General features: G+C 46.5%; 1 protein-coding gene across 2 annotated transcripts in view; it reads right to left on the bottom strand.

The window, feature by feature from the left end:
- Positions 1-26644, bottom strand: part of LOC129714452 (cdc42-interacting protein 4-like) — a 95286-nt gene that overhangs the window by 9092 nt on the left and 59550 nt on the right. Inside the window, exons 2-9 of one of the 2 annotated variants that reach the window (XM_055664055.1) lie at positions 19949-20064; positions 16503-16559; positions 14848-14995; positions 14296-14358; positions 12576-12680; positions 9840-9968; positions 8050-8196; positions 5880-6077 (exon numbers count right to left, since the gene is read on the bottom strand). In XM_055664055.1, coding sequence (XP_055520030.1) covers positions 5880-6077; positions 8050-8196; positions 9840-9968; positions 12576-12680; positions 14296-14358; positions 14848-14995; positions 16503-16559; positions 19949-20064 — 963 coding nt within the window. Of the gene's footprint in view, positions 1-5879; positions 6078-8049; positions 8197-9839; positions 9969-12575; positions 12681-14124; positions 14188-14295; positions 14359-14847; positions 14996-16502; positions 16560-19948; positions 20065-26644 lie in introns of both variants that reach the window. The other variant, XM_055664054.1, reaches the window with a different exon arrangement.

The raw sequence follows: 26644 nt of genomic DNA, 5'->3' as shown, positions 1-26644 counted from the left end.
TGACAATTAAAATTGAATCTGAATCTGAATCTGAATAAACACACCTGCTCTGCCTGCAATGAAGCACATGGACTTCCCTGCTTAGCCACATACCTATCTGAAAGTCAGTATTGTATCTAACAGCACATCCAGGCCCTGTCCACCCTCACGTCCTTTAGACTTTTACAGAATGTAAAAGAATTTGACTCCAAAGGCGCCTCACCTTTGTGCAATATAATGGATTCCATAAACACCAGTAATTCCTATCCAACAACAAGGCTCACCATGTTCCTGCCCAACTTCACTTCCTTATCAGTAACATCTTAAGATCCAGCCCAACAGTGGAATTCACACAAACTAGCACTGAGAGCAAAGTTAAAATCCACTGATCTGTCTTTACAGCCAAAAATCTAATGAGCACTTTTACAAAATAAGTTAGTCAAAAAGACCAGGAGTAGACAGAAAAAGCTGGAGTAACTCAGCGGGTCAGGCAGCATCAACTATTCCTTTTCTCCGCAGATGCTGTCTGACCCGCTGAGTTACTCCAGCTTTTTGTATCTATCTCTGGTTGAAACCAGCATCCGCAGCTCCTACCTACGTGCTAATGGCCATCTGCGGTTTTAGGAAACAGGAGCTCTACACTGATTGAAATTTAAGATTGAAACTCAGGTCAGCTCAGAGTTGGGTAAGTCGTCATTCCTGTATCCCTCCCAGCACTGTGTGTGGGTGTGTGTGTGCGTGTGCGTGTGTGCGTGTGCGTGCGTGTGTTCTTCCTTCAGCACCATGTCGTTGCTGAAGCAGTTGTGCCTGTACATACACTCCCATATCGCCACCTGGGTGAGTACGGGTGACATTGATCAGTCTGTGTGTGTGCGTGTGTGTGTGCGTGTGTGTGCGTGTGTGTGTGTGTGTGTGTGTGTGTGTGTGTGTGTGTGTGTGTGTGTGTGTGTGTGGGTCACATGAGGAGTTAAGAACCCACAGGAAAATGATCTCAAGAACTGTGCTTGCCAGCAGGCGGCAGCACTGAGCAACGCACACATCTACAAGACTCACCATCAGACAATGAGCCCCTTCACCACAGAGAACAATGGATATCATGTCGTTAAAGACATGAAAACAACAGGCTGTTTAAAACTAATTTATTTTTTAAGATCTTTGTTTTAGTTTGGACACACCTTGCTAGAACCAGCAAGCACAAGGACTGCAGGTGTTGGAGTCTTGAGGTAAACTGGAAGAACTCAGTCAGTGGGTCAAGCAGCATTTGGGGAGGGAATGGATGAGCGATGTTTTGGATCGGGGCCCTTCTTCAGAGTGGGGTCCCGACCCAATATGTTCCCTCCACACATGCTGTGTGACACGCTAACTTCCTTCAGCACCATGTGCTCTGCTGAAGCAGTATTGTGCCTGTTACATACACTCCCATTATATCTCCACCTAAACCAGGCTAATGAGTACGAGGTGACATTGATCAGCAGAGCACCACAGTCAAGCCAGACCATCCCTCTGCCTCCATAGAACCTGGCCGACCCACCAAGTTCAGTGTCTGAAGAAGGGTCTCAACCTGAAACGTCACCCATTCCGTCTCTCCAGAGAACCTCATTCTCTATATTAAAAATAATATGCCCCACATATCTTCTTTCAACTTTGCCCTTCTTAACTAAGAGGCATCCCCTCTGGTATTTGACATTTCCATTCCTGGAAAACAGGTTTTAACTGTCTATCTTATTTATGCTTCTTAGAATTGTATATAATTCTATCTGGTCTTCCTTCCGCCTCTGGTGTTCCAGAGAAAACAATCCAAGTTTGTTCAACCTCTGCCTGTAGATTGTACTCCCTAATCCAGATATCGTTCTGATAAACCCTTTCCAGATCCTCCACATGCTTCATGCAATGGGGCGACCAGAACTCCATGCAATACTCTAAATGTGGCCTCACCAAAGCCCTGTAACGCTGCAAGTTGACTTCCTGATACTCAATGCCCCAAGCAATGAAGTTGGTTGTACTAACCGTATTTGACACCGTATTTGGCAAACTATATTTGATTCTTAAAGCAAGATGCAACTTTCTGGTCATTGCCTGCAGCCAAGCTGAGCAGCGTTGCAGGTAGAGCTGCAACCTTGCTGCACGCAAGTCCAGGGTTCGATCCTGACCTGCGGCTCTGTCTGTCTTGCATTTGCACGCGCTCTCCCTGCAACCGTGTGGAGTTTCCTCTGGAGGTTTCCCCAAAACTTAGTAGTAACAAGGAACTTCAGATGCAAACTAAAGATTGGCACCAAATTCTGGAGTAACTCAGTGGGTCAGGCAGCATCCCCGGAGAACATGGAGCAGCAACGTTTCGGGTCGGGACTCTTCTTCGGGTTGATCGTAGGGGTTGCTGGAAAGAAGGCCGAGAGAGAGGAGGGTCTCGACAGCGTCTATGGGGCCATATTCAACATGTAGGGATGAGGAGGTGATAGAGAGCTGGCTGCTGGTGTGAAGTTACATGGCCTCTATAAATTAACCCTGGTGTAGGAAGATGAAGTTCATCAGCAGCTGAGACACTGAATACGTTGTGGGGAAATCAGAGGAGGGATCGGGACTTGAGGGATTGCTTTGACAGGAAGCCACAACTATCAATGGGCTGAACAGTGTCCCTTGTCACAGGAGCACATAGTGCATAGGAGTGGCCAAATCAGATTCATAAAAGCTTTTACATGCTGGGGAAACTCAGCGGGTGAGGCAGCATCTATGGAGCGAAGGAAATAGGCGACGTTTCGGGCCGAGACCCTTCTACAGACCACGTCTTACATAACTTCCTTGCTGTTTATCCCAGCCTGTTTATAAAAGCCAAGAATGCAAGTTTCAACCTCGGGGGCAACTTGAAACCGCCAGCTGAGAGTGGAATTGTCAGCCCTTGCTTTGTAATACATCACTGCAAACTGGTTCGGCTGCATAGTTAGTTGCACAGGAACGATATCTATTCTCTAGTTTTTTTTTGGATTTTAGTCATAAACCCAGACATATGACATCTGGCAGGAAACGGGGAGCGCGAGGAGAATAGCATGACGTTCTTCCACGTGGTCCTAAAGCCTGCCTGCCAGATTTCATGACACGGTGCACTGAAGCTGGTGACACACCAGTACCTTCCCCACCCCCTCCCTCCCCACCCTCCAATTCCTTGACCCAAAATCACTTTTTTTTAAAAAGAAAACACAAAACCATCCAACAATTACATAAATGGTCAGATTTTACAGCACACTTCGAGATCATCTCTGAGCATGCTTAGAATTCCAATGGACCAAATCACTTCCTATTCACCATTGCACAAAATTCCTTTCTAACCTAATCAAAACACTTAAAAGGATATCCCAAGATATGGCTGGAAAGAATCTTCTAATTAAAAAGATATGTATTAACCCAGAGAAGATTGTATTCTCTTTAAGTGGATGTGAATACATACGTTTGTTTCTCGATGGCACAGGAGGAGGCCTTTAGGCCCATCGAATGTGTGCTAGCCCTCACTTTAAATATTTCCCAGCAGTCTATTTTCCGAACTTAAAATAAGACACAAAAAGCTGGAGTAACTCAGTGGGTCAGACAGAATCAATGGAGAAGAGGAATAGGTGACGTTTCGGGTCGAGACATTCTCCTAACTTCCCAGCTGAACATTTCAAAGCAATCTTTGGGCCAGTGTAGGTTTAGTGTATATCAGATTGTCTTTTTACTTTGACATGTTTAATTAGTAAGGGTTTAGTTTAGAGATACAGCATGGAACAAGGTCCTTCGGCCCACCGAGTCCACGCCCACCAGCGATCCCCGTACACAAGCACTGTCCTATACACTGGGGACAATTTATAACTGAAGCCAATTAACCTACAAACCTGTACGTCTTTGGAATGTGGGAGGAAACCGGAGCACCTGGAGAAAACCCACTCGGTCACGGGGAGAACGTACACACTCCGTACAGACAGCACCCGTAGTCAAGATCAAACCCGGGTCTCTGGCGCTGCAAGGCAGCAACTCTACCGCTGCCAAAGGTTACAGGGAGAATGCAGGGGAACGAGGTTGACAGGGAAAGCCATGGTTGAATAGTGGAGTAGATTCAATGGGCTGAATATGCTCATCCTGCTCTTATGTCTTATGGTGAGTGTGAGTGAACAGTTCAAGAACAGTTGAAGAAAGACTGGATAGACTTGGTTTATACTCTCTAGAATTTAGAAGATTGAGAGGGGATCTTATAGAAACTTACAAAATTCTTAAGGGGTTGGACAGGCTAGATGCAGGAAGATTGTTCCCGATGTTGGGGAAGTCCAGGACCAGGGGTCACAGCTTAAGGATAAGGGGAAATCCTTTAAAACCGAGATGAGAAGAACTTTTTTTCACGCAGAGAGTGGTGAGTCTCTGGAATTCTCTGCCACAGAGGGTAGTCGAGGCCAGTTCATTGGCTATATTTAAGAGGGAGTTAGATGTGGTCCTTGTGGCTAAGGGGATCAGGGGGTATGGAGAGAAGGCAGGTACGGGATACTGAGTTGGATGATCAGCCATGATCATATTGAATCTCGAAGGGCCGAATGGCCTACTCCTGCACCTAATTTCTATGTTTCTATGTTTCATAATGTGTTCGATGAACTGAAACAGGATGGATATAGACATATAAAAAAAAAACACAAAGTGTTGGAGTAACTCAGCGGGTCGGACAACATCCCTGGAGAACCATGATGGCTTCTGCTTCGAGTCGGGACCATTCCAGACATATTGAGTAAGTAATGCAGCTTGAAAACAGGCTCAACGGCCCACAGAGTCCATGCTAACCCATTCACACTAGTTCCATGTTAGCCCACTTTCACATGCACTCCCTACACACGGGGCGTAGTTCACAGAGGACAATTAGCCTACAAGCCAGAGATCCGTCTTTGGGATGAGGGAGGATACCGGATCACCCGGAGGCTGTCTGGTCAGGTCCGTCACACTCTGGCAGAGGTGTGATTGTTCCTGCTGGTGAAGTTAGTTAAAACCTCACTCTGTGTGACCAATACTAGGAGGCAAAGAGTCACACAACATGGAAACAGGCCCTTCAGCCCATTGTGGCTGCACTAACTCTCCACAAATCCCACTTTATTCTCTCCCCATTCCCACCAACTTCCCACAGATTATTCTTTAAGTAGACGTGGATACAGGCTTTTGTTTCTAAAATTATCCGATGGCACTGGAGCCATTCGTACTAAAGAACAAGGGCTCAGGGAGAAGGAAGTGAAGCTACTGATAACATATGGTGCAGCAGTAGAGTTGCTGCCTTACAGCGCCAGAGACCCGGGTTCGATCCTGACTATGGGTGCTGTCTGTACAGAGCTTATACCTTCTCCCTGTGACCGCATGTTCTCCAGGAGCTCCAGTTTCCTCCCACACTACAAAGACGTGCAGGTTTGTAGGTTAATTGGCTTCTGTAAAATGTAATTTGTCCTGAGTGTGTGGGAGAGTGCTGGTGCACAGGGAGATCGCTGGTCGGCACAGAACCACTGGCCACTGCAAAATGAGTCTGAAGAAGGGTCTCGACCCGAAACGTCACATTCCTTCGCTCCCTAGATGCTGCCTCACCCGCTGAATTTCTCCAGCATTTTTGTCTACCTTTGATTTTTCCAGCACCTGTAGTTCCTTCTTAAACACTGCAAATTGCCGTTTGGGGCTACAATCTATGGGGTGGGTTGAATAAATTTGGAAGGTAGACAAAAATGCTGGAGAAACTCAGCGGGTGAGGCTAGCAGGCATTTATGGAGCAAAGGAAATAGGCCAGGTTTCGGGCCGAAACCCTTCTTCAGAATGGTCGGCGAAGATCAATGGACCAAAGGGTCTGCTTTGGACTTGTACAATGCGATAGTCTTCTGCAGATTAACTACTCAATCCCCCCCCCAGCTAGTCCATACCTTGTTTTTTTTGCCGAACGGCCATCGCTTGGTCTTGCTTTTGCCGATGGTCCTTTGATCAACCTTCGACTCTGATTTCAGGGAACCAATACTGTTTTCCGATGACGTTCGATTGATCAATTGGCTGTAGTCTTCAAATTCCAATTCCCCAGGCCTCTCAAATCCTGACTTGTGGGCCTCAATCAAAACACAGGAATCCTGATTTCAAGACAAAACACCAGAAAAGACGCGACAGATTAGTTTTTAATCTATTCTGCTAATTGTACACATGTTTATAATACACTGTAGTTGCTTCTGCAATAGCCCAGTGGTTATTTAACTGGATTCACACCCAGAGTCCTGGGCTACAAACATAACTCTGGAACCCACTGTGGCTTCTGAGGAATTTAAAAGTAAAACAAAAACCACAATTAGGAATAAGAAATTAATCTCAGTAATGGGATTTAGTGACATAAAAAATCTGTAGCCTCCCTTTGATCTGGTATTTTGTTGGTTCACATGTTTGATCAATGGTGTTTTATCATTAATGTATTTTTATGCTGTCAACAAAATAGAGAGAGTACAGAGGAGATTTACTAGAATGTTGCCTGGGTTTCAACAACTAAGTTCCAGAGATAGGTTGAATAAGTTAGGTCTTTATTCTCTGGTGCGCAGAAGGTTAAGGGGGGACTTGATAGAGGTCTTTAAAATGATGAGAGGGATAGGCAGAGTTGATGTGGACAAGCTTTTCCCTTTGAGAATAGGGAAGATTCAAACAAGAGGACATGACTTCAGAATTAAGGGACAGAAGTTTAGGTGTAACATAAGGGGGAACTTCTTTACTCAGAGAGTGGTAATGGTGTGGAATGAGCTTCCCGTGGAAGTGGTGGAGGCAGGTTCGTTGGTATCATTTAAAAATAAATTGGATAGGCATATGAATGAGAAGGGAATGGAGGGTTATGGTATGAGTGCAGGCAGGTGGGACTAAGGGGAAAAAAAGTTGTTCGGCACGGACTTGTAGGGCCGAGATGGCCTGTTTCCGTGCTGTAATTGTTATATGGTTATATGGTTATTATTAATGTTTAGTGTTTTCTGAGTCATTCGTAACTGTCACTGTATGTCATGTTGTTACTTGTGGGCGGAGCACCAAGGCAAATTCCTTGTATGTGAATACTTGGCCAATAAACTTACTGACTTACTCTACGCAAGTGCAATCAAGCTGTACACGATTACAATAGGTAGTGCAAAGAGAAAAAACCCAGAGTGCAAAATATCATGTTACAGCTCTGCAGTTACTGAGGAAAAAGTCCAAAGTTCGCAATGAGGTAGGTTGGAAGATCAGGACTACATCTTAGCTTATGGGAGGACCGGCTCAAACAAGCACAGGCTCACACAAATAAACGTATTAAAAAATTGTACTTTCCTGATGCAAGAAGAAAATTACTACAACTCGAATTAAAGTGAAGAGCTGCTCTGGAATGGGATGCTGCTGTTGTACGTGGTTTAATTGTGTAATGTATGATCTGACTGGATTATACGCAAACAGAGATTTTCACCATAACGCGGTACATGACAATAATAAATCAAACTCTCTGGAAAACTATGGTGGACGATTCGTTAAATATATTAAGTGGTCGATAGTTTCGTTTTGTTTAGTTTAGAGATACAGCGCGGAAACAGGCCCTTCGGCCCACCGGGCCCCCGCCCACCAGCGACCCCCGCACATTAACACCATCCATCATACATAACACACTAGGTACAATTTTTACATTTACACCAAGCCAATTAACCTGCAAACCTGCACATCTTTGGAGTGTGGGAGGAATCCGAAGATCTCGGAGAAAACCCACGCAGGTCACGGGGAGAACGTACAAACTCCGTACAGACAGCACCCGTAGTCGCGGTCAAACCCGGGTCTCCGGCGTTGCATTCGCTGTAAGGCAGCGACTCTACCACTGCGCCACCATGACTGCCCCGTTCTTTCTTGATGAAAGAATTGCAGATGATGGTTTAAATCGAAGGTAGACACAAAAAGCTGGAGTAACTCAGCGGGACAGGCAGCATCTCTGGAGAGAAGGAATGGGTGGCGTTTCGGGTCGAGACCCTTCTTCAGACTGATGGTTCTTGAACTTGGTGGGGTAGAAGGACCGTTAACATGCTGTAAGACCTGATAATTACGTATCGTACGTACCCCGTTTGCATTCACCGACTCGGCAGCTTTCTTCATCTCGTCCAGACACTTCCCAACGATGGGCATGACCTTCTGCTCCGTGTCGGCAAACATCTTGTAGGCCTCGCACAGTTTCCGTGTCCGCCGCTCATCCATGTCCTGGAGCTTCTGCGGAAACAAGACACAATGCGTGGTCAAAGGTGAAAAAGGCCCCCCAGTATACGGGGCAAAGCCAGGGACACGCGCTACAGTCACACAGACAATAGACAATAGGAGCAGGAGTTGGCCATTTGGCCCTTTGAGTCAACACCACCATTCAATGTGATCATGGCTGATCATCCCCTATCAGTACCCCGTCCCTGCCTTCTCCCCATATCCCCTGACTCCGCTATTTTTAAGAGCCTTATCTAGCTCTCTCTTGAAAGCATTCAGAGAACCCGCCTCCACCGCCCTCTGAGGCAGATAATTCCACAGACTCACCACTCTCTGTGAGAAAAAGTGTCTCCTCGTCTATGTCTCCTCGTTCTAAACGGCTTACTCCTTATTCTTAAACTGTGGCCCCTGGTTCTGGACTCCCCCAACACCGGGAACATGTTTCCTGCCTCTAGCGTGTCCAAGCCCTTAACAATCATCTATGTTTCAATGAGATCCCCTCTTTCTAAACTCCAGAGTGTACAAGCCCAGCTGCTTCATTCTCTCAGCATATGAGAGTCCCGCCATCCTGGGAATTAACCTTGTAAACCTACGCTGCACTCCCTCAATAGCAAGAATGTCCTCCCTCAAATTAGGTAAATATTAAAGACTCAAACTCAGGAAATAAGAATGTGGATGGTTGGTAGGTTTGCCAACACGACTATACTGTCACATTCCGCCACAATTGAAAATTAATCTTCATTATTCAATGACTGCAAAATAAGTCAGGTCATTTACTGTTCAGCTGCGTGGAGAAGGTGTTTGTAGATGGACCAATGGTGAGGACTAAATGGCTTTGGGGAGAGGGGTCATGCTACAAATTCACCAGGCCAGCGTTGGAAGATAGAAGATAGACACAAAATACAGGACTAACTCAGCGGGCCAGGCAGTCTCTCTGGATAAAAGGAAAAGATGAAGTTTCGGGTCGAGACCCTTCTTCAGACGTGGATAAAGAGAATAGAACGGAGACCAGGATTAAAAGAAAAGGTCAACAAAAACGATTCTGAGAAATCTTAGTTCATAGATGCGTACTCCCATGAAGTGGGTTTACGGGAAAAGAATGAGGAAGTGAGGATTGCTGCATCAACAGCTAATACAAAGTTAATGAATCAAATGGCTTCATCCTCTGTCAGGGTGATTCTATCATGCTTTGATGCACCTTCAAGTTGCAAGAAGACCTTCAGATGTAAGGTAGCCTCACAGCACCAAACTCCTCGGTTCAATCCCAAACCTCAGGTGCTGTCTGTGACGTGTGGGTTTCCTCCGGGTGCTCCGGTTTCCTCCCACATCCCAAAAGACGTGCGGGTTTGTCGGATAATTGGCTTCTGGAAATTGTCCCTATTGTGTCGGGAGTGGGGAAGTGGGATAAAATAGAACTGGTGTGAACAGCGATCAAATGTCATCGTGGGCCCAGTGGGTCAAAGGGCCTGATGTATCTCTGAACTAAAACTAAATTAATATCCAGAGGCCTGTGCCACTGTTCCAGATGTAAATTTCACCTCACCACAGCATCCGAGGAAAATAAAGAGTTTTACCGTATCTCGGTGACCTAAAGGTTGGAGTAATTCAATGAATCTGGAATTGGAAGCAAAGAGCATTAAAAATGGTGTTAAACTTACGTTGAAAACATTAGGCATCTCCACAAAGTAAAATTCATTCTGGTCCTTGTTGTATTTCTGTAGCTGAGAGGCGTACTCATTTTTGCTCTCTTCCGCCATGTGGTTTCGTAGATTTGCTTGTTGTTTCGCCTGAGGAGAGAGCAAGAGACACTGGTACTTCAGCAGTGAAGGAACTCATTCACTATTCCCCCGTCAAATGCCCGGGGCAGCAGAAACCCAGGCGTTGCTGCTTCACCACTGATCAATAACAGCAGCCAACATCTTAGCAGTCTCGTAATCAAAGAGGGAACATTGCTCACCATGGGTCCAAAACAAAGGACGCAACATGCTGACGTAACTCAGTGGGTCAGGCAGCATCTGGAGAATGTGGATAGGTGATGGAAATCCGAAGAAGTCGGAACAAGCATTTGTGGAGAACATGGATAGCTGACATTTCAGACCGGGACCCTTCTCCAAATTCGGAGTTCTTCAGACTCCCGTCAACTATCCCCGTTCACCAGATGTTCAAGAAGGAACTGCAGATGTTGGAAAATCGAAGGTGGACAAAAATGCTGGAGAAACTCAGCGGGAGCGGCAGCATCTATGGAGCGAAGGAAATAGGCAACGTTTCGGGCCGAAGGGTCTGAAGAAGGGTTTTGGGCCAAAACGTTGCCTATTTCCTTCGCTCCATAGATGCTGCCACACCCGCTGAGTTTCTCCAGCATTTTTGTCTACCCCCGTTCACCAGATGCTGCCTGATCCGTGGAATTACTCCAATACTATGTTATTTTTTGGTAAACCAGCATCTGCAGTTGCTCGTTTATCTATCTTATTCATCATAGGTACAGTTGACTACGTAGTTTGTACTACCAGTAGTTCTGCTACAATGCACGTGTCTCCCCCCCTCCCTCACGCCCCCCCTCCCTACCCCACCCCCACGTCAGTCTGTAGAAGGGTCTCGACCCGAACCGTCACCTATTCCTTCACTCCATAGATGCTGCCCCACCCGCTGAGTTTCTCTAGCATTTTTGTCCACCTTCGATTTTTCCAGCATCTGGTTCTTTCTTAAACATTTCCTGAACGTGAAGTGGCTATGACACTATCGACGAATTAGGGAACATTACTTGTCTTACGCAAGGCTAATAGGTTATAATGCAATTTTGATTGCAAACTAGAGAACCTCTGAAAAGTTCATTTGGAAATTGGCAAGCAAAAAAGGAGTTGGGAAAATAAAATGTTTCTACATAACTTCCCTACTGTAATCAGACACCGTCGTATCTTAAGAACACAACTGCAGTGGATTTCCATTGAAGTTGACAAGTGATAGACACAAAATGCTGGAGTAAATCAGTGGGACAGGCAGCATCTATAGAGAGAAGGAATGGGTGACGTTTCGGGTCGAGACCCTTCTGCAGTTCCTTCCTACACAAAGTTGACAAGTGATTGCTTCCAGGCAATGATAAACTCTGTTAAACGATGTAACATTTAGCCATCAGTATTTTCAGCTTATAGTAACAGTAAGTTTATAGTTATTAGAAAGACCTCTATTATTGAAATTCCTGAGGAGAAAAATAACTTTGTTATGGTGAGTGAAACTCCCTGGCCCCAAACCCCCTTTTCCCCTTTGACACAATTGTCTTCATTCTTTATAATGCAATTTTCTATAATACGAAGCTTCTTAGGAATGTAATTATCCAGTCGTAGCAAATCTGCCTGTGTTATGGTCTTTTGCATGCCTCAGTGTGACATGCATATAAAGTTATGAGAGACATTAACAGGGTAGACAGTCAGGATGGAAATAATAAATACTAGAGGGCTCAGTATTTAGTTTAGTTTAGTTTAGAGATACAGCATGGAAACAGGCCCTTCGGCCCACCGGCTTCATGCCGACCAGCGATCCCCACACATTTTTCAACAATCTCCCCACACACACTAGGGACAATTTTTACATTTACCAATTTACCTACAAACCTGTACGTCTTTGGATTTAAAGTTTTAAAGTGAGAAAGCCTGAAGAACGGTTTCGGCCCGAAACGTCACCTATTTCCTTCGCTCCATAGATGCTGCTGCTCCTGCTGAGTTTCCCCAGCACTTTTGTCTACCTTTGATTTTCCAGTATCTGCAGTTCCTTCTTAAACAAAGTTAGAATGGCAACGTTTAAAGGAGATGTGTGGGGCAACTCTATTTTTCCCCGCACATACAGAGAGGGTGACGAGTGCCTGAAACGGGCTGCCGGGTGTGGTGATTGAGGATATATATGATAGTGGCATTTAAGAGACTTTTGGTTAGGCTAACGGATATGCAGGGATTGGAGGAATATGGATTATGTGCAAGCAGATAGACTTGGTCTTGGCATAAATTTTCCATGCTGACATTGTGGCCAAAGGGTGTGTTATTGTGCTGTCTATGTTCTATATTCTACGAATACACCAGTTTCCTCCCAATCCTAAAGGCATGTAGTTTGGTGAGATAAATGTCCTCTTTAAATTGCTCCTAGTGTGTAGGTAAGCGATAGAATCTTCAGGCTAGGTGATGAGAATGAAGGACGAATAATACAATGGGATTAGTATAAATGAGTGGTTGGCATAGACTAGGTGTGCTGAAGGGCCCACTGTATAATTACGACTGTAGGATCTGAAACATACCAGGAGAAAGGTTAAGTGCTCGGCCAGCGAGAATAACCTAAAGGATTTGGCAACACCCATGAGCCTGAAACATTAACTAGGTCGTAACAGCTGGATTTAACTCATTGTTTACCTTCTCCACGTCTGCTTTGGTCGTGTTGATATCGTTGTCAACTTTCTCCGCATTCTGCAGAGCTTTCTCTGCCTCCTTGCAATCCCGCTCAAATCTTTTCTTGGCCTGTGGAAAATGTAACATTAGACTGTACCCACGATTGGCTGTTTCACATCCCTGCTTCTTAAACGCAGAGGCACACAGATCCTGCTTCCAGCTGAGCTGCCTGGGATGGAACTTGTACAACTTCAGCTAGTTTCAGCAGATCACCCATGATGATAAATTAAAAAAAAGCTCAGAGCTCCCTGTAGCAGACAGCAGTGAGCAAGTAGAGCCAATGCCTCATTGCTCAGACAGTCTGGTTTGCTCCTGACCTTAAGTGCTGCCCGTGTGGAGTTTGCACGTTCTCCCTGTGACCACATGGGTTTCCTCCCACATAGGGCGGCACAGTAGCACAGCGGTAGAGTTGCTCCCTTACTGCACCAGAGACCTGGGTTCGACCCTGACTACGGGTGCTGCCTGTGCGGAGTTTGCACGTTCTCCCTGTGACCGCGTTTTCTCCGGATGCTCCGGTTCCTCTCCCACATTCCAGGTTTGCAGGCTAATTGGCTTCTGTAAATTGTCCCTAGTGTGTAGGATAGAACTAGTGTATGGGGTGATCATTGGTCAGCGTGGACTGACGGGAACTCTTTCCGTGCTGTATCTCTGAAGCCTAAATCCTAAATTCACTGCAGCCTCCGCAGTTCGTGAGTGGCAGAAACTGGACTGATGTCGAGAGACTAAAATGGAATAGGTGGGTACATCAAAGAGCTGCCAAGGGAGGTAGTTGAGGCAGGTACTATAACAGCATGAAAAGGACACCTGGCCAACTGCATGCATGGGAAAACATTTTGAGGTATATGGATAAAATGCAGGCAACTGGGACCAGCTCAGACGGAGCACCTTGGTCAGCATTGACGAGTTGGGCTGAAGGGCCTGTTTCCATGCTGTATGTCTCCAGTATTGTGTAAATGGGTGGTCAAAGGTCAACGTGGAGAAAGTGTCTGCACGTCTCACTACAGAAATGTAACGATGACCCTCGGACTGTCCTCGAACCAACTTTGCTGGCTTTACCTTGCACTAAATGGATCGATTGTAATCATGTATTGTCTTTCCACTGACTGGTTAGCAGGCAACAAAACAGTGGTACACGTGACAAAATAAACTAAACTGAACTGAAACAGGAAGACATAACTCAACAGAATGGGGGGTGAAAGGGAAAAATGGATCAGCCATGATCAAATGGCGGAGCAGACTTGATGGGCCAAATAGCCTAATCCTGTCCCAATGCCTTATGATCTTGTGAACGCAACGCTCCCATCGCGGTAGTAAGGAGCTGTAGGTGATGTGATTGATGTGAAACTGAGGCCTCCTGTTACAGATATTGCTTCAGAGACTGGAGGCGATCCCCCTGGTGTCTGCAATGGTGTTGCGTGATCTGTTTTCCATTCTCTGCCGTTTTCGTGTATCCATAACCCACACCTCTTTGCAAAATAAAAGATTTAGCTCACGGTTAATCTGGTGGACTCACATTATCTAGCTGCTTATAGCTGACTTCCAGATTCTGTTGGGCTTTTCTTCCATCTAGAAGATGCTAGAACAGAGAGAGAGAGGTCTATTAGCACAAAGACTCATTCATGCTGGAACCCACACCTCTTTGCAAAATAAAAGATTTAGCTCACGGTTAATCTGGTGGACTCACATTATCTAGCTGCTTATAGCTGACTTCCAGATTCTGTTGGGCTTTTCTTCCATCTAGAAGATGCTAGAACAGAGAGAGAGAGGTCTATTAGCACAAAGACTCATTCATGCTGGAAGAATTGCATAAAATTCCCAAAGGCAGATGTGGTGTAAAATATCCACGCCACAGGAGGATAGTTGGATAAGGCCAGGTCAGGCTCACATTTAATGAAAAGTTAACAAGGTCCTTTGTTGACATCATGTTAGTTCCAACCTATTGTGAAAGTCTAATGCACTGGCTGAATAAACAACTCCGAGCATTCGCCTCCAGTTCTTAAAAGCCAATATCTCTGTGGAGTTCCCACATTCGTTGCTCAGTATTATAAAGTCCCATGCATTGATTTTGGGGAGTTGTCACAGTGGATTTCTGAGCGTGAAACCGGAACTACTGTCGTTTGCAAGAGGTTTACGGAGCAAGGGATGTGCGTGACCTGTGTGGGGAGATGGTTGGATGTGTGGAGGGGAAGGGTGAAGGAGGTGGAGGGTGAATGAACAAGTTAGCAATGCACTGTACCATCTTGCGTTCCTGCTTGTTCTCATACAAATATTTAATCAGTTCAGCAAAGATGTACTGTATCAGATTCTCCGCAACAACCTCTCGCTGCCCGGCGTAGTCATTCAACTCATTGAGAATGTTGATGAAGGTCTCATACTGGGAGAACCTACAAGGAAAGAGAAGTTAAAACAAGTTTAGTTCAGAGACCCAGACCCTTCAGTCCGGTGGGTCAACACACACCATTGTTCACCCATTCACACTAGTTCCGTATGAACATTGACTTCTCTAACTTCAAGTAGCTCTCTCTCCATCCCCTCCCCCTTCCCCGACCCGTCTTACTGCCTCCGACTACATTTTATCTTTGTACTGCCCACTCCCCTGACATCAGTCTGAAGAAGGGACTCGACCCGAAACGTCACCCATTCCTTCTCTCCAGAGATGCTGCCTGTCCCGCTGAATTACTCCAGCATTTTGTGCACACCAATTTAAACCAGCACCTGTACTTCTTTCCTACGACATTAGTGTGTGTTATCCCTCTTTCTAACTCCCTACACAATTTACAGAGGCCAATTAATCTACAAACCCACACGTCTTTAAGATGCAGGAGGAATCCGGAGCACCCGGAGGAAACCCAGAGGAAGAACATGCAAACTCTGCACAGACAGCATATGAGGTCAGGATCAAATCCGGAGGTTAGGAGAGGACATGATTGAGGAATATCAAATTATGAGCGTATAGACAGGAACCTTTCCCGGATATCAGAGGTAGATAAAACTCACTGACTGCCATTACATCTGGATAGAGTGGCGATCCCACTGTGGGAACTACAATACACCTCTCTCCAGACGCTCCAAATCACTTTCCATCAAGAAACGACACAGGGAAAGGGGCAACCTCACCGTCGCGGAGCTGGCCGAGTCCAGAGCGGGTGGAGCGGTGGTGGAGCGCTGCTGCAGCCCGACCTCCGGAGATTCGGAGGCTGCAACTGTGGGTCTGGCGGACGGCGGCACCGGGAGCCCGCGGGTCCCTGGAGGGAGACCGCTTTTCAGGGCTCCCGCAACAGCGACTTCTCCTGCCCGAGTTGCGGGGTTGAAGAGCTCCTGGAGCGGGGCCTTACAGCACCGCCCCGCGCGGCTTGGAATGGCCGCGGGACTCTGCGAGCGCACGCTGGGGGCTCTAACATCAAGACCCGATGTGCGACCTTGCATCACCCGGCGTGGCTTTAATGGCCGCGGGACAATCGCCATCGCCAGCCGGGGGCTTTGACTTTGACTCTGACATCGGGGGGGGGGGGGGGGGAGGGGGCAGGGGAGAGATAAGTTTTTTTGGCCTTCCATCACAGCAATGTGATGGATGTTTATGTAAATTATGTTGTGTCTCGGGTCTATTTGTTTGTAATGTATGGCTGCAGAAACGTCATTTCGTTTGGACCTCAAGGGGTCCAAATGACAAATAAATTGAATCTTGAATCTTGAACCATGAGACAGGGGAGATGAAGGGTTGCATTCCTCTCCACAGGTGCTGCCTGACCTGCTGAACTCGCCCAGCAGCTCCCCCTTTGTTGCTGCGCATTCCAGTACCTGCCCTCCCCCTTGTGACACTAAATGCCCCCACATCCCAAAGGGAGCTCTCACTGGCCAAGGTGCACGACAGTGGAGCCAACTACAACTCACTTCAGTTCCTGGTCCTCTTTCAGCACTCGTTTGGGGCTGTATTTCTTCACCAAGGTCCTGGGGAAAAACAGTAAAACAAATCAGACGTCCCACCATCAGTCCAGAAATCACAAGGAGTATGTATCCATGTTTACCATGGCGATAAACCCAATTATTTGGCTAATTTTGTAAATCAACTTTTCACCATTTTCTCCTGGGTTGCTTTGACTCCTGGAGGTTCCACAGTAGCTAGCTACCAAGCAATCAGAAAACATGACATTTCTATTTGAGAGTTTCAGTTTAGTTTAGATATTCAGCAAGGAAATAGGCCCTACAGCCCAACGAGTCCAGCCCACCAGCGATCCCCGCACACTAACAGTATTCCCAATACACTGGGGACAATTTACAGTTTTACCAAAGCCTATTAACCTACAAACCTGTGTGTCTTTGGAGTGTGGGGGGAAACTGGAGGACCTGGAGAAAACCCACACAGGTCACCGTGAGAACATACAAACTGCGTACAGACAGCACTCATAGTCCAGATCAAACCCGGGTCTCTGGCACTACAAGGAAGCAACTCTACCACTGCGCCACTGTGTTGCCTCTAAGAGTGCCTGGAGCATGCTGCCGGGTAGGCAGATATGATAGTGGTGTTTAAGAGGGTAGGCGCATTGATATGCAGGATATGGAGGACAAGACTTATGTGCAGGCAAATATAACTAAATATCCCCTCGTGTGTCGGATAGAACTAGTCTATGCTGGTCAATGCAGACTCGGTGGGCCAAAGAGACTGTTTCCACATTGTACCTCTAAACTAAGCTCTAAACACTCGCCACTCTCTGTGTAAAACAACTGCCCTGCACGCCCTTCAAGTTCAAGTTACATTTATTGTCACATACACCAATTGGTGAAGTGAGACTTGAGTTACCATGCAGCCACATAAATAAAATAAACACAACACGATAGAATTTAACGTAAATATCCCCACACAGCAGAATCAACGTTTCCCACTGTGAGAGAAGGCAGCATAGTTCAGTCCTCTTCCTCTTGTTCACCCGTGATTCACCCTTCAATTCAGATTCAGATTCAGATTCAGATTCAATTTTAATTGTCATTGTCAGTGTACAGTACAGAGACAACGAAATGCATTTAGCATCTCCCTGGAAGAGCGACATAGCAAACGATTTGAATAAAAAAATAATAAGTGTCCGGAGGGGGGGGTGGTGATTGGCAGTCACCGAGGTACGTTGTTGAGTAGAGTGACAGCCGCCGGAAAGAAGCTGTTCCTCGACCTGCTGGTTCGGCAAGGGAGAGACCTGTAGCGCCTCCCGGATGGTAGGAGGGTAAACAGTCCATGGTTGGGGTGAGAGCAGTCCTTGGCGATGCTGAGCGCCCTCCGCAGACAGCGCTTGCTTTGGACAGACTCAATGGAGGGGAGCGTGGAACCGGTGATGCGTTGGGCAATTTTCACCACCCTCTGCAATGCCTTCCGGTCGGAGACAGAGCAGTTGCCATACCATACTGTGATGCAGTTGGTAAGGATGCTCTCGATGGTGCAGCGGTAGAAGTTCACCAGGATCTGAGGAGACAGATGGACCTTCTTCAGTCTCCTCAGGAAGAAGAGACGCTGATGAGCCTTCTTGATCAAGAGTTTAACCTGGATATGTAAACTTCATGCTGGTTAGTCTGGACAATCATGGTTCATCTCCATGCGCACAGTGACTTTGAACGTCATGTTAAGCAGGCCTAGTCTGGGATGATGGAAGTTTGTCCAACGCAATCAATTTTCGATTTCAGGCAACCCCGGTCTTCTTCACTGTCCACCACTTTGAAAAGGGGAACTGTGTCCCAGACGGGACAGTCGCTTCCTCAACTTGGTTCCCCTTGTACTTCTGCCCAACAGGATGTGGATATCTCAATCACACACAACAATCAATCACAATAATGCTTTATTAGCCAAGTATGTTTTGCAACAGACAAGGAATTTCATTTGCCAGGTCAGTCATACAACTAAAAAGCAACGGAACACACAAAACGCATTTTAACATAAACATCCACCACAGTGACTCCTCCACATTCCTCACTGTGATGGAAGGTGAAAAAAGTTCAAATCTCTTCCGTTCTTTGCTCTCCCACGGTCGGGGGCCTGGAGTCCTCCGTTGACGGGATGATCTTGACTCCCGTAGCCGGCGGCGTTAGGGCCCTCCGCATCGTGGCGATCAGCTCCTGCGTTTGGTGTATTGAGTCTTCCCCAACACTCAAGACAACAGCTGATTGTTTGCACGTTCTCCCTGTGACAGCGTGGATTTCTTCCCGGCGCTCCGGTTTCTTCCCACATTCCAAAGACGTGCAGGGTTGTAGGTTGATTGGCTTCGGTGAAATTGTAAATTGTCCCTAGAGTGTTGAGTAGTGCTAGTGTACGGGGCGATCGCTGGTGGGCGTGGACTTGGTGGGTCAAAGTCCCTGTTTCCACGCTGTATCTCTAAAGCCTCCTCAGTTTTAAGTCAAGCTCCACGATTTTCTCAGTTTAAATAATTCCCTGACCTTTTTCAACAGGATACAAGCGCCCGAACCGATATTCAACCTCGTCCTCATCCCACTCATGGATTCCACAGGCCTGTTATTGCATGGATAATACATCCCACCAATCATCACTTCCTTCCTGGCAACCTGGAAGTCTAAACAGGGATGACAACAGCGTGCCAAGGTATCGGAACAACAAGAAAGTCTTGTCTCCTAATCTGAAGAAAGACATTCTTGCCAAAGAGGGAGTACAGAGAAGGTTCACCAGACCGATTCCTGGGATGGAAGGACTTTCATATGAAGAAAGACTGGATAGACTCGGCTTGTACTCGCTAGAATTTAGAAGATTGAGGGGGGGTCTTATAGAAACTTACAAAATTCTTAAGGGGTTGGACAGGATAGATGCAGGAAGATTATTCCCGATGTTGGGGAAATCCAGAACAAGGGGTCACAGTTTAAGGATAAGAGGGAAGTCTTTTAGGACCGAGATGAGAAAATAATTTTTTACACAGAGAGTGGTGAATCTGTGGAATTCTCTGCCACAGAAGGTAGTTGAGGCCACAGTTCATTGGCTATATTTATGAGGGAGTTAGATGTGGCCTTTGTGGCTAAACGGATCAGGCGGTATGGAGAGAAGGCAGCTACAGGATACTGAATTGGATGATCAGCCATGATCATATTGAATGGCAGTGCAGGCTCGAAGGGCCGAATGGCCTACTCCTGCACCTATTTTCTATGTTTCTATGAGAGATTAAAAAGACCATTAAAAAAAAAAAAGCTCTTTGAATTCTCTTGCTTAGATTGTATTGTAGATGGAGGAAAGTTATGGCCCAAATAGGGAATGAGGGTGGAGGTGATGGGAGACTAATGGTGTGGTCTGGAAACACATGCCAAGTTGTCAGTGCAAGGTCCTACCCGTCTCTGAAGGTGGGCTGCCAACTCACCTCAGCTGCTTGGCGTAACTCTGCTCTATTTCACTGCGGTCCCTCACAAACTTCACATACTTCTCCACCAGTTCGATCCCCCACTGGGTCTGCCGTTCTATGATGTCATACTGGTCCTGGACACAGGAAGACAAAAAACACACGATAGTCAGGTAAATGGAAAAGTACGTTTTTCATGGCGTTCTGTAAATGGAAATCAACCAATGGTTTAGTTTAGAGATGTAGCGCGGAACAGGCTCTTCGGCCCATCCAGTCTGCACTGCCCAACGATCCCCGCACACTAACACAAGCCTACACACACTAGGGACAATTTACACTTATACCAAGTATACCGACCCAAGCCACTTAACCAACAAACCAGTACGTCTTTGGAGTGTGGGAGGAAACCGAAGATCTCGGAGAAAACCCATGCGGTCACGGGGAGAACAAACAAACTCCGTACAGACAGCGCCCGTAGTCGGGATCGAACCAGGGTCTCTGGCGTTGAAAATGTTGTAAGAAAAAGACAGCAACTCTACCGCTGGGCCAATTCTTTACTGGACAGTTCTTTACTGTCAGAAGACAATACAAGTTCATAAGTAGACACAAAAAGCTGGAGTAACTCAGCGGGACAGGCAGCATCTCTGGGGAGAAGGGATGGGTGATGTTTCGGGTCGAGACCCTTCAGTCTGTTTTTTCGATGTGTGGCAATGGGAACCTGCTGCCAGAGGTGGTGATGGAGGCAGATACAAGAGTGGCATTTAAAAGGCTGGTCGATAGGCACATGGTTATGGAAGGATTGGAGGGATATGGAACGTGCAGGCAGTCTGAAGAAGGATTTCGGCCCGAAACGTTGCCTATTTCCTTCGCTCCATAGATGCTGCTGCACCCGCTGAGTTTCTCCAGCACTTTTGTCTACCCTGGAACGTGCAGGCCGATGAGATTAGTTTAGGTTGGCATCATGTTCAACAGGGACATTGAGGGCCAAATGGCTGGGTCCTTAGCTGCACTGGTCTCTGTTCTAAGAGCTGAGATCGGTGGAGTTAGTTTGGCTGTGTCTCAGACTCTGTCTACACACGGTATTTGGATGTTGGTCTACAGAGGTAGGAATCCCCGGCCATTTCATAAAAGTAAAGTGACATCCGCCAAGGAACCTTCCCGAAGCTTTTTCTCTATTGTCTGCAAATTGGGAACGGCCCAGTTCAGCTGCTTCAATAAACTGTATTGTTTTTGCTTCAACCTTTAGCCGGTGCCAATAAACGTTCAACGCCAAGTGCTGAATACACTACAAATACTTGGAAGAGACTCAGAGATGGGGGGGAAGGGCGTGGGTGACGGGCAGAGAGGGTGGTAGGGTCAGTGAGATTCTCATACATACAAGCTGAGAGAAAAATTAAGGATCTTATAGAAACATATACAATTCTTAAGGGATTGGATGGGCTAGATGCAGGAAAAATGGTACCCATGTTTGGGGGAGTCCAGAACCAGGGGTCACAGTTTAAGAAGGGGTAGGCCATTTAGGACTCAGCGGTAGTGTTACTGCCTAACAACGCCAGAGACCCAGGTTCGATCCTGAGTATGGATGCTGTCTGTGTGGAGTATGCATGTTCTCCCTGTGACCACGTGGGTTTTCTCTGGGCGCTCTGGTTTCCTCCCATATACCAAATCCGCGCAGGCTTGTAGATTAATTGGCTTCTATAAAGTGTCCGTAGTGTGTAGAGTAGAACTAGTGTATGGGGGATCGTTGGTCGGCATTGACTTGATGGGCTGAAGGGCCTGTTTCCATGCTGTATCTACAAACTAAAATGAATTGGAGGAAATGGTGGAGTTTTGAGCCAAACATTAAATGACCACTCACCCCCCTCCCCCCCCACAAGTGTTGCTTGACCCGGCACTTTGTGTTTTGCTTAAGACTTGACTGGACATTAACGCAGCAGGAGAGAAAAGAAAAATAAAACTCTGCCGGAATATGCGATCAGTCACTTGGCCAGGTCTTTGGAACTAATCCAGTGTCTCTTTCTCTGACCCAGTGCAGCCAGAGAGCTGGACTGCAACAAAATAATTCAACCAAAGAGCAACACTGTTCTGTGAGTAGTTTGATGCCAATTTGCTGTCACTACAGCTTATAGATAAGATACAATTATTCTGCAATGAAGCCACTATTATGAAATTTATATCTACTTATTCAAGTACTGTTGTGTTTTCAGAAACCATAATTAGCTTGACATTTAACTCTCCAAATCTGATTTGTAGGCTGTTATTTCTGCATTATCAACCCAGATGGGCGATTTTACAAACATCCCAATACCAGGCTCACTCCTGTGTTATAGCTAGCCAAAACATAGACCCCATCTCCCTCTCACTCCACAGGCTACCTGGCCTAAAGGACGATCAGCATTTGCTGCTTTATTTTATATTGCCAACATCTCCAATAATGTTGCTCCTAGGATCAATATTACGTGCACTATTGCAATCTACAAGAGTTTCTTTTGTTATGGTAGTGTACTGGATAAGCAAACAGAAGTCTGATCCAGTCGCTCAGAGACACCAGTTCACATTCCACCTTGGGGACTTTAAGTCAAGTAATTAAATGAATCTGAGATTACAGTGAGTCTCAGTAGCAGTGACCACGAACAACAGCATGGTCGTGAATGATCATCTCTTTTATTGAAGTCCTTCCCAGCCTTTCCCCACGCTATGACTAAAAGCATACAGCAATGTGACTAAAGGGCCTGTCCAATTTACGTGTCCTTGGCACGCAAATTACGCGACCTCGTGGTCGGGTTGAGGCGTATGGGCATCGTATGGCCGCGCGGGGCCGGTCCCACTTAGAAGTGCGGAGGGGTATGTAGTTGAGCGTGACATTGCTCGGGGCTCCGAAATTTTTGTAGCGAACGAAATCTTCGCCGGCCAAAGTGGGACGGGCCCAAGACCCTGGCTCGACGCAACGTCTCGCCTCCAACAGCAGCAGAAGCAGGCAAACGATCGCCGAGCTCGGCCTGCGGCTCACGGCCGTTGCGGTCTGGATCCGCCCCCACTTCTACTCCCAGAGCGGGCGGGGCCAAGAAAATTGAAGATAGACACAAAATGCAGGAGTAACTCAGCGGGACCGGCAGCATCTCTGGAGAGAAGCAATGGGTGACGTTTCGGGTCAAGACCCTTCTTTTCAGACTGAAGAAGTGTCTCGACACGAAACGTCACCCATTCCTTCTCTCCAGAGATGCTGCCGGTCCCACTGAGTTACTCCAGCTTTGTGTCCATCTTCAAATGACGTCACGCGCTCCAGACGGAGAGGGATGCAACTCTGCTGGAGGAACTCGCTCAACACATTTAATTGGAATTAAGACTTTCTGCCCCTTAAGTTAAATTGCTGGGAGATTCAAAGTCAGCCACCAGCTCAATGCTGATTCAAGTTGTCATCTAACTTGGCTGTTAATGTTTAAAGAGTTGCTACATATTGAGGGATCCCATCTTATTGAGGGATTCCATCTCCTAAATTATATTCCTCTACACAATGGCAAGGCATGCTAAGATAGATATGGATGAATGGGTGGTATTGATGAACGAGACTGGATCACAGCTTGTAAATACGAGGCTACAATTACCTGCAGAAGCCAAGCCTTACTGGCTTTATCTTGCACTAAATACTATTCATGTTATCCCCTCTATATCCAGCTTGATTGTAAACATGTATTCTCTTTCCGCTAACGGGATAACACGCAACAAAAGCTTTTTACTGTACCTCAGTACACGTGACAATTGAATGAATGGTTTGACTAAATTAACTAAATTCAATTAACTAAACTAAAAACTAAAAGCAACTCAAACTAAGCTAACAAATCCAGAGTCACAAGTTCAAACACCTCCAAGGCTGCTGCTGTGGTATTAAATTGAATTAATATTTTTCTGATTAAAAACAATCTTAGTGACTGTGACCACAAATTTGACAGATTATCATTATTGATGAAATCTCATTTGCTGATGTGCTCTGGGGAAGGAGCTCTGCCGTCTCACCCAGTTTGGACTGAATGTGACTTTAGACCCAATGGCAATGTGGTTTGACTCTTATCCGCCCCCTGAAACTGCCTGGTAAACCACTTAATGGTTTAATAAAAAAACAAACAATTGGTTTGTTACAATAGAAAATGAGCCACAGTTGTTCAAGGCACGAGCTTCTCAAGCGCAATAACGAATGGGCAACAAATGAGGGCTTTGCCCACTAGATCTCCATACCCAAGGTTAAATAAATGGAAAGGCGGCACGGTGGCGCAGCGGTTGAGTTGCTGCTTTATGCCCCTGTCCCACTTAGGAAACTTCTGGAGACTTTGCACCCCACCCAAGGTTTCCGTGCGGTTCCCGGAGGCTTTTGTCAGTCTCCCTACCTGCTTCCACTACCTGCAACCTCCAGCAACCACCTGCAACCTCCGGGAACCGCACGGAAACCTTGAGTGGGGCGCAAAGTCTCCAGAGGTTTCCGTTTAGGTTTCCTAAGTGGGACAGGGGCATAACGGTGCAGATTTCCCGACCGAAAACTCCACCTAGACATGTTCTCCAGAGATGCTGTCTGACTGCAGAGTTACTCCAGCCCTTCATGTCTTTTTTTTTTTTAAAGATACCAGCATCTGCATTTCCTTGCACCTCCAGATAATACTATCCATAATTACAATCAAGTCAAACTCAAGTTCAATAAGTGGAGCAGAGGATAAGATACTTAGTGTAGAATATGGTACTTGGCATTTTAGCGCATCGGATGTTAGACTTCCTCAATGAGGTAGAGGTGAATCGGACAGTACCCTGGCATGCATGGTCCTTTCAGAAGCCTGATCGCAGAGGGGAGGAAGCTGTTCTGTACGGGTGTCCGAGGTTATGGGGAGAAGGCAGGAGAATGGGGTTAGGAGGGAGAGATAGATCAGCCATGATTGAATGGCATAGTAGACACAATGGGCCGAATGGCCTAATTCTACTCCATATGACCTTATTACTTCAGTCCGGAACAAGGGATCACAGTTTAAGGATAAGGGGGAAGTCTTTTAGGACTGAGATGAGATTTTTTAATTTTTTTTTACACAGAGAGTGGTGAATCTGTGGAATTCTCTGCCACAGAAGGTAGTTGAGGCCACAGTTCATTGGCTATATTTAAGAGAGAGTTAGATGTGGCCCTTGTGGTGAAAGGGATCAAGGGGTATGGAGAGAAGGCAGGTACGGGATACTGAGTTGGATGATCAGCCATGATCATATTGAATGGCGGTGCATGCTCGAAGGGCCGAATGGGAGAACACCTGCACCTATATTTTGATGTTTCTATGTTTCACTGCACCGAAGGTAGTCCCGACACAGCCCCACTTTTGTGCTCCCCCCCCCCCCCCATCCCCTCCGCCACCAATGACAATTTCACCGCAGTGTAAATAATTAGAGTCTCTTGGACACACTCAGCAGGTCAAGACCTGACCCTACGACTGTCACAGACAGTGTACGTTTTTATTGTAGATGTTCAGCATCTGCTGTTTCTCACTGGTTGGATCCTGTGGCGTAGAAATGGCCAAGAACTCACTTCTTGCACAGATGTTTAAATTATACCGGAAAATGGAAGGAAGCAACTGCTTCTAAAAATAGCAGCATATTCTGTGCGCGCGCGCGCGTGTGTGTGTGTGTGTGTGTGTGTGTGTGTCCCCTCGATAATGCTGCGGTGTGGTTTCGATGGCACTCTCTGTGATACAAGTTGACAGGAGGTTTCTGTCTGCATCGTGTTCAGCTGAAAGAGAAAGAAAGGCGATGGCACCTATCGCAGCCATGAATGTCGTCCAGGGCTTTACTGCCAACGTCACTTTTAATCTCAGAACCGCAGCAACAAATTTTTCGTGAAATTAAACCTCAACAACGGACAATCCACAAGCGATCGCAGCTGATTGGAAGCCAATCCGGACCCGAGGACTTGTCATTTATTTTAAACCCACTCAAATACTAAAGGGTAGAGAAACTCAGCGGGTGAGGCAGCATCTATGGAGCGAAGGGAATAGGCAACGTTTCGGGTCGAGACCCTTCCTCAGAAAGCAGTGTTGTATTGGGTGCAGCTCACCAACGCTGCTCAACAAAACACCTCATTCATCATAATCTTTCGTGCCTTTGTCTGTCTCAGACACTGTACTGGCTGCTTTCTCTTTTGTTTCTTTGAGAACATGAACTGGCATAATACAGAATTGGTGAATAATGGGATGGGCATCCCCTGAATGAAGGTGCAGTGAGTGCTTGGGTATCTTCAGATGGGGAAACTCAAAGGTTCCCAGTAATCAACAGGATGACTGTACAGATTGGAATGTTACTTTTTCTTTATTTCTTCTCAGCTGAGTGAGTCAGAAATTTGGTTAGGGTTGGCTTAAAGGGCCTGTCCCACTTAGGCGACCTTTACATGCGACTGCCGGCACCCGTGATAGGTCGCCGAGATTTTCAACATACAGTCTATGGTCGTGAGAGTTCTCCAAAGAGTCGTAGTGTCTTTTGTGGTTGCCGCTGAATTTTCGACATGTTTAAAATCTCGGCGACTTATCATGGATGCCGGCAGTTGCCTGTAAAGGTTGCGTAAGTGGGACAGGCCCTTATGGGTATAGACTCATTACAGACTTGCATTGATATACAGTCCATTTCCCCTTCCCCTTCCATCACCCCTGCACGGGAGACCTGACCTTTTCTCGTCGGGTTTCCGTTATCGTTGGAGCTGCA

Source organism: Leucoraja erinacea, chromosome 39 (assembly GCF_028641065.1).
Source record: "Leucoraja erinacea ecotype New England chromosome 39, Leri_hhj_1, whole genome shotgun sequence".
Classification (NCBI taxonomy): Eukaryota; Metazoa; Chordata; class Chondrichthyes; order Rajiformes; family Rajidae; genus Leucoraja; species Leucoraja erinaceus.
This window is presented reverse-complemented; position numbering and strand designations above follow the sequence as displayed.